We start from the raw sequence: 12,764 nt of genomic DNA, 5'->3' as shown, positions 1-12,764 counted from the left end.
ATTCTGGCAGCATTTCCCTTTTTACTCAATTTATTTTATGTTAAATGAAAAAAGTCTTTAGTTAAAATATAAGGGAATTTGAGAGGGCGATTAGAGAAGGTTGTCTGCTATCACAAACTCATCCTAAGAGTATTTATTATACATTTCAAAACCGCTATAAGAGATACCAGCCATCATACTGCTGGAATGTCTACAAATAAATCATTTGTAATATCACTTTTAATAGTTGTAGATATCAGATTTCAGCTACAACTATCAGGGCTCAAACTTATAACATTTTTAGAGTGAATTTCAGCTGAAGAAATGCAGTCAATGCATACTAAGTGAACACCTCACTGGTACATGGCACAGTGGCTAGATTTTGTGGAGTTTTCCAGAGAAATTCGAGACATGGTTGCTGTCTTTGAGGAGCTCACAGTGTAATTGTAATGACGGATTGTCACAGACACGAAACAGTTTAGAGAGCAATAAACTTGCTCTTTGATGAATCAAAACTAAGTGGTATGGTATAGGAAGCATTCCCTGGTAGAACAGATAGGGAAGGTTTTAGGTAGAAGGTATGACTTGAGATTTGCTTAAAGGATACAGGTTTAGAAAAGGGAGGGAAGGGAATTCCAGGATGGAATTATAGCGTGAGCTAAGTGACAGCAACTCAGAGTGGGAAGAATATGAGGAGTGGGGATAAGGGGATGTAAGTAGAGTGAAGGGGAGTGAAGTCAGATGGATAGAGTATGGCCCTGTCCTAGGGCAGGGGTTGGCAAATTTTTCTGTGAAGGGGCAGGAAATAAATATTTTAAGCTTTGTGGGCCGTATGGTCTCTGTCACTACTACTCAATTCTGCTGTAGTAGGAAAGCAGCCGTAGACAATAAGTAAAGGAATGAACGGTGTCTGTGTCCAATACAATTTTGTTTACGAAAACAGGCAGTGGCCCGGATTTGCCCTACAGGCTGTAGTTTGCTGACCCCTGTCCTGGAGCCACAGTTCCCAAACTGTGTGCCAAGGTGCACATAATGAACTCACAGAGGAGCCACAGGATGTTTAAAATTTTCGAGGGGAATACAGTGATATTGACTCTTGCCTATAAGCAATAGAAATTGTTTTCTGTTGCTGTCGTAACAAATTACCACAAACTTAGTGCCTTAAGACAACACTGGTATATTGTCTTCGAGTTCTGTAGGTTAGAAGTCCATCATAGATCTCACTGGGTTAAGATCAAGGTGTTGGCAAGGCTGCATTTATTTCTGGAGGCTCTAAGGGAGAATCTGTTTCCTTGGCTTTTCCAACTTTTAGAGGCTGCCAGTACTCCTTGGCCCATGGCCCTCTTCCTCCATCCATATTCAAAGCCGTCAGTGGTGGGTTGGGTCATCACATCATAACACTCTGATGACCTTGCTTCTGTCATCACTCTCCTTCTCTGATTCTGACTCTTCTGCCTCACTCTTCCACTTTTAAGGACCCTTAATGATTATGTTGGTAATTCAAGGTAATCTCCCTATCTTAAGTTCAGCTGATGAGTAACCTTAATTCCATCTGCAACCTGATTTCCCCCTTGACATGTAATCTAATATATTCATAGGTTTCAGGGATTAGGACATAGACATCTTTGGAGGACCATTTTTCTGCTACTACAGTCTGCCCTCTGGCCCCTTAAGATCCACTTACATCACACATGCAAAATACATTTACCCCATCCCAACATCCCCAAAAGTCTCAACTCCTACAGCAGCTCAGTCTAAACTCTTAATGTCATCAGCTCAGAACGCCCAAATCTTCTCATCTAAACCAGGTATGGATGATACTCTGGGTCTGATGCATCTTGAGGTAAAATTCCTCTCCATCTGCAGATGTGTGTCTTTTTTTTTTTTTTTGTATTTGCTCCCAAAATATAATGGTGGGACAGGCATAGGATACCAGTTATAGATGTTCCAGTTCAAACAGGGAGAAAAAATGAAGGAAAAAGGAATCACAGATTCCAAGCAATTTCCATGCTAACTCCATTAAATTTCAAGGCCTGGGAATACTCTTCTGGGGCTTTCAGCTCCACCCTCTGGATTTAAGGCTCTGTTCTCTGTCCTCATGGCTCCACCCACAGACTCATTTTTCCTTTTTTTTGAAAGGTAGCATGCATGTATTTGTAGCTGAGTAGTTTCATCAGCCTGTTTCTTAACTCTAGAGTTTTGGGGGTCTAAATGCCTTCTTTCATTTATACTCTCTCTGTCCCTTTCAGTCCAATCTAGCAGTTTTGTCCTTGTATACCATTCTCAAGAACCTTGTGGGTCTCAAGTATGTATCATGGATATTCACTCCATCAGACAAGCGACTCTTGACATGTCTTTCCTAGATAATCCTATTTCTGTTCTTGGCTTCTGCTGAGATGGTGGTGGAGATCTGATTCACGTGTTTAATCTTTTCAGAGAGCTTTTTGTGTGACTGAATACTTTGACCTTTTGATCTTCCTGAGATATTAGCGAAAGGTTGTCCAGCCACTGCCTTGGCTTTTTCTCTAGAGCATCTTTCTAAATTTTAGCATCTTTTGCAGTCTGGATAAACTGAGAATTTCCAAAATCATTAAGTCCTGGTTCCTTTTTGTTCAACAGTTCTTCCCTTAATTTATTTCTTTCCTCTCACATTTTATATAAGCAGTAAGCAACCACCAGGCCACACTTTCAACAGCCTGCTTGGAAGTCTCCTCAGCTAAATTTCCAATTTTATCATTTACAAGTTCTGCTTTCCACCTAACTGTGGGACACAATTCTGCTAAGCTTTCTGCCAGTATGTAACGGGGATCACCTTCCCTCAAGTTTTCCAATAACATGTTCCTCATTTCCTTCTGAGCCTTCACCAGCCACAATTTTAACATCCATAATTCTACTAACAGTCTGTTCACAATGATTTAGATATACTCTGAGGAAATTTGTGTTTTCTCGACCATGCTCTGTCCTTCTGAGCCCTCACCAGTGGGGTGTTTAACATCCATATTTGTACTAACAACAGTCTATTCAAGGCAATCAGGCAATTTCTGTAATGCTCCTCCAATTCTTCCACCCTCTGCCCACTGTCCAATTCTAAAGCCACTTCCACATTTTTAGGTATTTGTTATGGTAGCACCCCACTTTCAGGTAAAAAATGTTTACATTCCTCTTGATTATATCATATCTTTGTGAATCTGGGTTTTTTATGATTGCTGTGATAAAAAGCAAGTATTACCAAAAATCAATGTTGAATAAGAAATGAGGGAAGTTGTGTCCAGTTTGACTCCAAGGTTTGAGTAGTTGTACAATATCCAACAGGCGTACCCATTCCATTATAAGTAATTGTGGCTATTTAAGATTGAAACAGAAATATTTTTAAAATATATACATATATTTTTCAAATGGACCCTAAATTTTAGTACATAAATAGTTATTAAGTTGTTTCGACATAACCGTTTAATAGTAATTGGAACCAGTACATATTTCTTTAGACCTAAGGGTGCCATGAAAAACTTGGGACACTAAAGGTACCATGAAGCGAGATAGTTTGAGAACTTCTGTCTTAGAGGGACATTGGATAGAGTAGTTGATGCTTTAGGCAATGAGAATTCATTGTGTATTCTTAAGTAGAGGGGTGACTTGAAACAATTCTATCTTAAGAATATAGTACATTACACTTATATACTGCTTTATGGCTTATAAAGTGCTCTACATGAATTATATCAGTTGATAAATCTGGAAAGAGGGTGCAGGATAGATTGAAAGAAGGATTATATGTTATTTGAGTAATCTAGGTGTGGGGTGAAGGTGTGAAATAAGAGTAGCTGTGAGAAAGGAAGTATGTGACAGATACTGAAAAAAAAGATCAAAAAGTTTGGTGAGGGCTTCCCTGGTGGTGCAGTGGTTGAGAATCTGCCTGCCAATGCAGGGGACACGGGTTCGAGCCCTGGTCTGGGAAGATCCCACATGCCGTGGAGCAACTAAGCCCGTGAGCCATGGCCACTGAGCCTGCGCTCTGGAGCCTGTGCTCCGCAACAAGAGAAGGACGCGACAGTGAGAGGCCCGCGCACCGCGATGAAGAGTGGACCCCGCTCACTGCAACTAGAGAAAGCCCTCGCACAGAAACGAAGACCCAACACAGCCAAAAATAAATAAATAAATTTATTTTAAAAATTGATGATAAATTAATAATGGGATAAGGGAAATAAAAGAGAGGAAAGTATCAAAGATCACTTCAAAGCCTCAAATTTAGTAGACTGGCATATTGACAGGATCGTTGATAGAATAATGAGGTTGGGGAAAGGAACAGTTTTGTGTAGTGGCAATGGTGGAAATTAGCTTGTACGGGATTAAGACAGGAGAATGAAGAGGAGATAGTGGGTATAGACCACATACCAGGATTGGGGAAGTAAAAGGAAAGAGATTACTGGAACAGTGGAGTCAAGCCAGGTTTTTGCAAGAAGGAATGGGGTTTCAAAATACATGAGAACGGTGTCTTGATTGAGGTGGTGGTTACATGACTGTATGCATTTGTTAAAACCGATAGAACTACATGTTAAAAAGATAAATTTTACTCTATGTAAATTTCACCTCAATATTTTTTGCCCGAGTACATGAGAACAGAGGTTTATTTTTATTTTTTAAATTGAGATATAATTCACATGCCATAAATGTCACCATTTAAAAATGTATACTTTAGTGATTTTAGTATATTCACAAAGTTGTACAACCATCACCACTATCTAATTCCAAAACATTTTCTTCACCTCAGAAAGAAGCACCTTGTCCATTAGAAGTCACTCCCCATTTCCCCTCCTCTCCAACCCCTGGTAACCACATAATCTGCTTCCTTTATTTTTCAATTTTTTTGTGTGGTAAAATACACATAACATAAAATTTACCATCTTAACCATTTTTAAGTGTACAGTTCGGTGGTATTAAGTACATACATATTGTTATGCAACCGTCACCACCATCCAACTCCAGAGCTCTTTTCATCTAGCAAAACTGAAATTCTATACCTATTAAACAATAACTCCTCATTCCCACCTCCTCCTAGCCCCTGGCAACCACCATTCTACTTTCTGTCTCTATGAATTTGACTACTCTAAGTACCTCATAAAAGTGAAACTATACAGTATTTGTCTTTTTGTGACTGGCTTATTTCACTTAATGTAATGTCCTCAAGTTTCATCTATGATGTACATCTGTCAGAATATCCTTCCTTTTTTAAGGCTGAATAATATTCTATTGTATGTATATACTACAGTTTGCTTATCCATTCATTTATCAGTGAACACTTGGATTGCTTCACCATTTTAGCTCTTGTGATTTATAGTCTATTTTGTCTGATATTTGTATAGCTACCCTTGCTCTCTTTTGGTTACTATTTACATGGAATATCCTTTTCCATCCTTTCACTTTCACCCTATTTGTGTCTTTGTATCTAAAGTTAGTCTCCTGTAGACAGCATATATTTAGGTCATTTTTTTTAATTTTACCCATCACTCTGTGTCTTTTGATTGGAGAGTTTAATCCATTTACATTTAAAGCAATTACTGATAAGAAAGGACTACTGTCATTTTGCTATTTGTTTTCTATATGCCTTATAGATATTTTGTCCTTCATTTGCTGTATTACTATCTTCTTTTATGTTTAGCTGATTTTTTTTGTAGTGAAACATTTAAATTCTTCTCATTTCCTTTTGTGTATATTTTATAGCTATTTCCCTTGTGGTTACCATGGGATTACATTATCCTGTGATCAGGAGCAGCAAACAGAGATCAGAGCACAGATCCCCAATATTTGGAGGACAAGGTCTTTTTTGCCTACCCTGGCTCCTGCAAGCTGGTCTTGAAATGTGTGCACAGCTGCCTGTCACAGGGCTGGGGTAGGAGATGGGTAGCTAAGAGCTGAAATTTGCCAATCTATCATCCAAGCATTCCCCTGGAAATTACAAGTCTTCAGTAGACTCTTGAGTTCCAAATAGTTACATTAGACAGATTCTGCCAGTGTAATTGTTGTCTAGATGGGAAGGCAGATTCCTGGTGCTTCCTACTCCATCACCTTTCCAGAATCCCATGTAATCTTTTTTAAAAAGTAGATTTCAAGTAAAATTTTAAGAGAAAACAAGAAATAGTTCTTCATCTGTGACTTTAGGGAAGGATATAAACATAGAGGTAGGAACATTGGTAGGTTGGAGGGGACTAAGAGTTTATAGGGGAACTCATATATGATTTAATCTTCTCTGTGTAGTCAGAATATAATTTAATATGAGTAAGGTGGAGTTAAGGAAGAATTCCTCTTAAGGAGAGAAGAGGTCTACAAAACCTTTGGGGAATTATCCGGGGAGTCAAGAGATCTAAACACTAAATTTGTAGTGTTTCAGGTGTGTACAGCTCTACATTAAGTTGTAATCCTGGGTTGTAGAATTAAATAGGAATTAGTCACTAGAAATTGGCAGTTTTTAAAAGTAAAATTCAGGTTTTCTACACATTATATTGTTTAACCCTGGGTCTGCTGTTGTTCATTTGGGAAGAGAGATAAAGGAGAAAGAGCAAGAGCCATAATTGGGGCATAGCCTCCACTAACAGCTATAGAGTAGAAGGTTGAAGGGGACTTTGTTGCCTGTTGTTGCTATAACTGCTGTGATCAGCATTTAGACAAAGAAGAACCATATAGACATTTTTAAGTTAGTGTTTGATTTGTAATAGATAGGGTGCAGTATTTGATCCTCTGCCTTTCAACTTGGTCCTCAATTGTTTACCTGTAGTCATCTGACAATTGAATAACTCCCCAACAACTTATCTGCAATTTAGTCTTCTATCATTGTCTCTAATGTCAGCTCCCCTCACCATGATTCTAAAATTTGGAGAACACAGTACTTTTTAGGACTTGTGACCATCTTACCTTTTCAACTGACTTTGTCATTTTGACATGTAATTTACAAAGGCAGTACATTCCCATCCTAGTTTCTGAAAGTGTAGATGTTCAGACCTATCCTGAATATTCTAAATTGCTGGTTTCTGTTAAATGGGAGCATCTTAAAGATTGCAGAATTATTCAACAGATTCTCAACATTGACATGTTTCTTTCTTTTTCTTTCAGGTTGACAATAAATGCCCTTGCCCAGAAGCTCAATGCTTATTGGAAGGAAAAGACCTCCCAAGAGAATTTTGAGACCTCAGCCATAGTCAGGCCAATACCGTGAGTAGTAAATTTAGAATATAAAAGTATTAGGGGTAATGTCTATGGAGCAAATGGAAGGAATGGGATAAGATGGTGCTTTTCACATAAGGAAGTTTAATTAACTAAAAATAGGAAATCACAGGTACTAATTTCATCATTCTCTAGACCTCTTCATTCTGGTTTGACACTTCTGTGATTTGGATCATAAATATGAAGAGTTTAGTGCTGTCAGTTTATCCTGCAGGCAGCATGATATAGTAGAAGATGATGACCATTTAAATCAGCCACTCCTGGGTTGAAAATCTAGATCTTTTTCTTCTTTTTTATTTAATAAACAACTTGAAACTTTTATTGTATCAATATAATATCTAATGTATTACAATTGCTTTAAGGTTATAAGTTCTATAAATATTATGAATATTACTTAAAACCCTAAATAACTCACTAGTGTATTCTCTACTTTCAAATAATTAGGCAAAAATCATGAAATTAAATCATGGATAAATGTCTGTTAGTCTTTGTTTTTAGATTTTATTGAAGTATAGTTGATTTTAAATGTTGTGTTAATCTCTTCTGTACAGCAAAGTGACTGAGTTATACATATGTATATTCTTTTTCATATTCTTTTCCATTATGGTTTGTCACAAGACATTGAATATAGTTCCCTGTACTATACAGTAGGACCTTGTTGTTTATCCATCCTATATATAGTAGTTTGCCTCTGGTAATCCCAAACTCCCATTCTTTCCCTCCCCTACTCACTCCCCCTTGGCAACCACAAGTCTATTAGATCTGCTTCTTAATAGTTGGTTGAGCTTAGGTTAAGTAAGTCACTTCACCTCTCTGAATATATTAAGTTAGATGACATAACCTTTTTTGCACAGTACCTGGCATATAGTAGGCATTCCGGCGTTCAGAAATACTAGCCAATTTCCCTTCTCTTTATTACTAGCGAACATTGTTGGAACTGTACCAAGAAATTTGAGACTAGAAGTAGAGAACCCAGCATGTCAGAAAAAGATGTAGAATTTATTGAATCTAAGAGAGGAGATTACACACAGAATGGTGGATCAGGATGAAATGCCTTAGTAGGCCAGGAAAGGAGCATAATATAGAGGATAGGATATGTAACAACATGTATACAGTCAATTATACCATCAAGACAAAGATTAGAGGTTCATTTTGGGGTAGGCACCCATGTTTTTTTAAAAATGGAAGTAATCAGGGCTTCCCTGGTGGCGCAGTGGTTGATAGTCCGCCTGCCGATGCAGGGGACACGGGTTCGTGCCCCGGTCCGGGAAGATCCCACATGCCGCGGAGCGGCTGGGCCCATGAGCCATGGCTGCTGAGCCTGCGCGTCTGGAGCCTGTGCTCCGCAACGGGAGAGGCCACAGCAGTGAGAGGCCCGCGTACCACCAAAAAAAAAAAAAAAAAAAAAAAAAAGGAAATAATCAGACAAATGTTTGATATAAAATTTTGTTTTATATGCAACATGATTGCTGTATGAATATCACTATATCTTATTCTAAAGATCTCTACTCCTGTCCAACATCCATGGTTTTCAAAGAAATGCAAATTGAGATGCCTTTTTTTGCCTTTTAAATAAGCAGTGATTAATGCAGTGAAACAGATGTTCATATATTGCTGGAGTGTGTTTATGTATGTTATACAACCTTTTCTGTAGGCAGAATGATGATTATCTATTGAGTACTTACATGCCGGACACTGGTGTAAGTTCTTTACATGTATTTATTTAATCATCACAACAACCCTATGAGATAGACAGATGATATTATTACTTCTTTACAAATGTAGACACTGATACACTGAGAGCTTAAGTAACTTGTTCAAGATTGGATAAGTAAAAAGTGGTAGATCCACTTATGTTCAAATATAGGCAATCAGGCCCCCAAACCCAGGTTCTCAACCACGACACTCTTCTGGGAGGATGCAATGAGAATATGGCATAGCCCCTTCAACTACCTACTTATTGCAAGCACAAGCTAAAAGTCTCTCCTATCTGCCTGGATGGGAGGATCTACCATGGTCTGCATGTAACCTGAGGGAGGGATTTACCGTCTCTAATGCTTGTCCCCAAGGGAGTAATATTGGCACGCTTCTGCACGAGACTCTTCTGTGTGTGTGCACGTAAAACCAAAGCTACTGTGACCTTTCCTCTCCCCTTCCACTACGGCTGAAACTCCTTTCTCTGGCTCTAAATAAAACGGTGACTGTACAGAAATATTTAGACACCAGAGGTCAGGCCTGAGCTTAGAGTTTAGAGGTTGCAAGGCTAGAGCAGCCTGTAGCTAGGAGATAGGAAGCTATATATCCAAGAATATGTATGAATTCTCTTTGTTAAAAACAGTTTTGAACAAGAAGAGGGCATTGTATTTGAGTAGTAGACTTATGGGCACCTTTTACTTCTTTTTTATATCTTTCTGTATTTTCTATATGAGCTTATATTGCTTTTATAACTAGAAAAAAAGCACCATTTAAAATAGATAAGAAAAATATTGAACTAAGGCATAAAAGAATCATACCACTCTATTGAAATGTCTAGTATACTAAAGAGCAGTGTAAATGTAACATACACAAAATCTTTTAGTCTAAATTACATGTTTTTCAAATTGGCCCTAGGTGTCCCTCTACCCTCTTTCTGTCTTTTCTCCAGCCTTCCCCTTTCCCACCCTGGTCTGCCTTTCACATATTAGATGCTGACTACTTCTATTATATAATGATCATCTCCTCTTACAGAGAAACAAATTTACTCTAAGGTGTAGGTGACTGGGTTACACTTCCTAGAGGAGATGGGAATGGGCATGTGTTTTAAGAGTAGAACTCTGGAAGAATTTTCTCTTCATAACTTAACCCAGTTGTTGAACTGGAGCCACCATTTCTAGTTACGAAATTTAATCAAATTTATGTTAATTTTTTTTTTTTTTTTTTTGCCGTACATGGGCCTCTCACTGTTGTGGCCTCTTCCGTTGCGGAGCACAGGCTCCGGACGCGCAGGCTCAGCGGCCATGGCTCACGGGCCCAGCCGCTCCGCGGCATGTGGGATCCTCCCGGACCGGGGCACGAACCCGTGTCCCCTGCATCAGTAGGCGGACTCTCAACCACTGCGCCACCAGGGAAACCCAAATTTATGTTACTTTTTAAGGTTAACTTTGGGAATATCAACCTAATATTGATTTTGATTTAAGTATGAACAAAGACTTCTTGAAAGGAAAATAAAAAAGGGAGGACTAGGGAGCCTGCAGGGAAAAGGGGGAGTCATTTTAATGACGGTGCTTCAATGACTCTCACAAATGCATTTCAAATCTATCACGGGATTGGATAGAAGCAAATAAAATGATTCTATCGGTCTTATTTTTTAGTAATATTGTAATATATATAAAACTTTTTGCTGATTAATAAATTTTAAAGTTATCCTTTTGTTTGCTTAAGGATAAGATTCCAAGGTAAGTACTATGGACCTCTGTAATATGGTAGCTCACCATGTTAAAACTTGCTACTATTTTTCATATCCATATCTGGTCTAGTCCTATCATTATTTTATCTGTGAAGTTTAAGATATATACATTTTAGACACCTGGACGATAACATTTCTAACACATTTCATATATAAAATCATGCTCTTTCATTTTTAGGTTATGCTTTTCTCATGTAAGACAGAGTACAGAGCTAGGATATACACAGTCATACTTCTGTTTTCCTTCATTCAGGAAGATTCCTGACCAGACATGGGTACAGTGTGATGAGTGTCTTAAATGGAGGAAGCTTCCTGGCAAGGTTGATCCATCTACATTACCTGCAAGATGGTTTTGTTACTATAATTCCCATCCAAAGTACAGGTAAGGTTAAGACTCAGTATTATGTCAGAGAGAACTCCTGATTTGTCTCTGTATCCTAAAACACTTTTCATCTCAAGTCCACACTCTTCACCCTGGCATTCAAGCCCCTATGCTAACTGGTCCCACTCTACCTATTCATTGTATCTTAACACAAACCTTCTGCTTTAGCAGGCCTGTGGCTTCACTCTTCCCCACACATGCCATACGTATTCCCATCTCCATGACTTGATACTGTCATTCCACTTGCTTACAGTGACTTTCTGTATTCCATCTGCCTATCTAAATCATATCCGTCTGGTAAGCTTAAGTATTTTGTGTGATACTTCTCCAGTTGACAGTAGTTTACAGTTATTTTACTCTGGCTTCCTGTGGTATTTAATTCTTCACATTTGTTCACGTACTGTTTGAATTTTTTGGATGTTTTTCATATATATATACTTGGGCCCTTCAAGAGATTATAAATTATTTGAGAACAAGGGATTTACATTTCAGGTTGAGTTGACAGTTTTCTTCATATGCTTCCTATACTTGCATCTGTTGTAGTACCTATTGTACATTCAATGCAGGTTGTTTACATGTTTGTCTTTCTAATATACCATGTGTTTCTTGAAGCAGCTAACATCTAGATAGTGCCTGTCATATCCATGGGTATTCATTTCAATTTAACAAATATTTTTTATATGACTTAGTCACATAGGTTGATAATAACTCAGTTTGCTTCAGTTCAGCTGTGACTTTCTTAACTTTTTTCTGCAGAATAAATGCTGATAGAAAAAAGGTACTAAACCAGAGTATGCTTTTTAGAAAAAAATTTTTTAAATGGAGGAAATTAAATAAACAAAGTCCAGGTCTGTAATGAGCAAGCATTTCCCCGTAGTCTCCAGATGTGCCTAAGTACCTCTTAGGGTTGTGTGATTAAAATGTAGGACTGAGGGCTTCCCTGGTGGCGCAGTGGTTGAGAGTCCGCCTGCCGATGCAGGGGACACAGGTTCGTGCCCCGGTCCGGGAAGATCCCACATGCCGCGGAGCGGCTGGGCCCGTGAGCCATGGCCGCTGGGCCTGCGCGTCCGGAGCCTGTGCTCCGCAACGGGAGAGGCCACAACAGTGAGAGGCCCGCGTACCGCAAAAAAAAAAAGAAAGTAGGCCTGAGTGCTTAGAAGTCTCATTTTTGAATCCTGTATATGCTATCAGTCTATACTTAGTCCAGGAGACATAGCCTTCCAGGACACTTTGTGCCCTAATAAAATGGGTATAACATAGGGTTTCCAATTATTATTAATTTTTGTTTATTTCTAGGATTGCTTTTGTCCATTGAGTACATTTTCTAGTACTCCTTTCAGCTTTTACTCCTAAAATTCTCTTCCTCGTGCTTTACATCTAGTCTTTTCATTTATAGAATTCTCTTTTTCGTCTCTTTGCTGGTCTCTGTTCTGTCCCTTTTACAATGTCAGCTCCTAGTCTCTTCTTGCTGCTCTCTATCATAGCCTCTGATTTTCCTCTTCAGGTATCATCACATAGTCTAGGGATGCTCCTGCTTCTAGATGGCACCTTGGGAATTACTTTCTTAGTACACGAGGCAAAAGACCTCGGTTCTAGTCTCAGCAATATTCTCTTTGTATGGAACCTCAAGCAAGTCTCTCTTGTGCTTGAACTTCACTGTGTAGAACTAGAGATTATGCTTTAGTACTTTGAGTGTCTTGGGAGAATGGTGATATATACACCAAAAATAATAATATGATATGCCTT

General features: G+C 38.6%; 1 protein-coding gene across 1 annotated transcript in view; it reads left to right on the top strand.

Moving 5' to 3' along the window:
* MORC4 (MORC family CW-type zinc finger 4) overlaps positions 1 to 12,764 on the top strand; it is a gene marked incomplete at its 5' end in the record, with an annotated part of 57,119 nt that overhangs the window by 28,724 nt on the left and 15,631 nt on the right. The window contains 2 exons of the mRNA XM_082646876.1: positions 7,081 to 7,179; positions 10,890 to 11,018. Of these exons, the coding sequence (XP_082503002.1) occupies positions 7,081 to 7,179; positions 10,890 to 11,018 (228 nt within the window). The remainder of the gene's footprint in view (positions 1 to 7,080; positions 7,180 to 10,889; positions 11,019 to 12,764) is intronic.

This window comes from Grampus griseus (assembly GCF_964374135.1).
Source record: "Grampus griseus genome assembly, chromosome: X".
NCBI classification, from domain to species: Eukaryota; Metazoa; Chordata; class Mammalia; order Artiodactyla; family Delphinidae; genus Grampus; species Grampus griseus.
The sequence above is the reverse complement of the archived record's forward strand: the minus strand, read 5'-3'. Positions and strand labels throughout refer to the sequence as shown.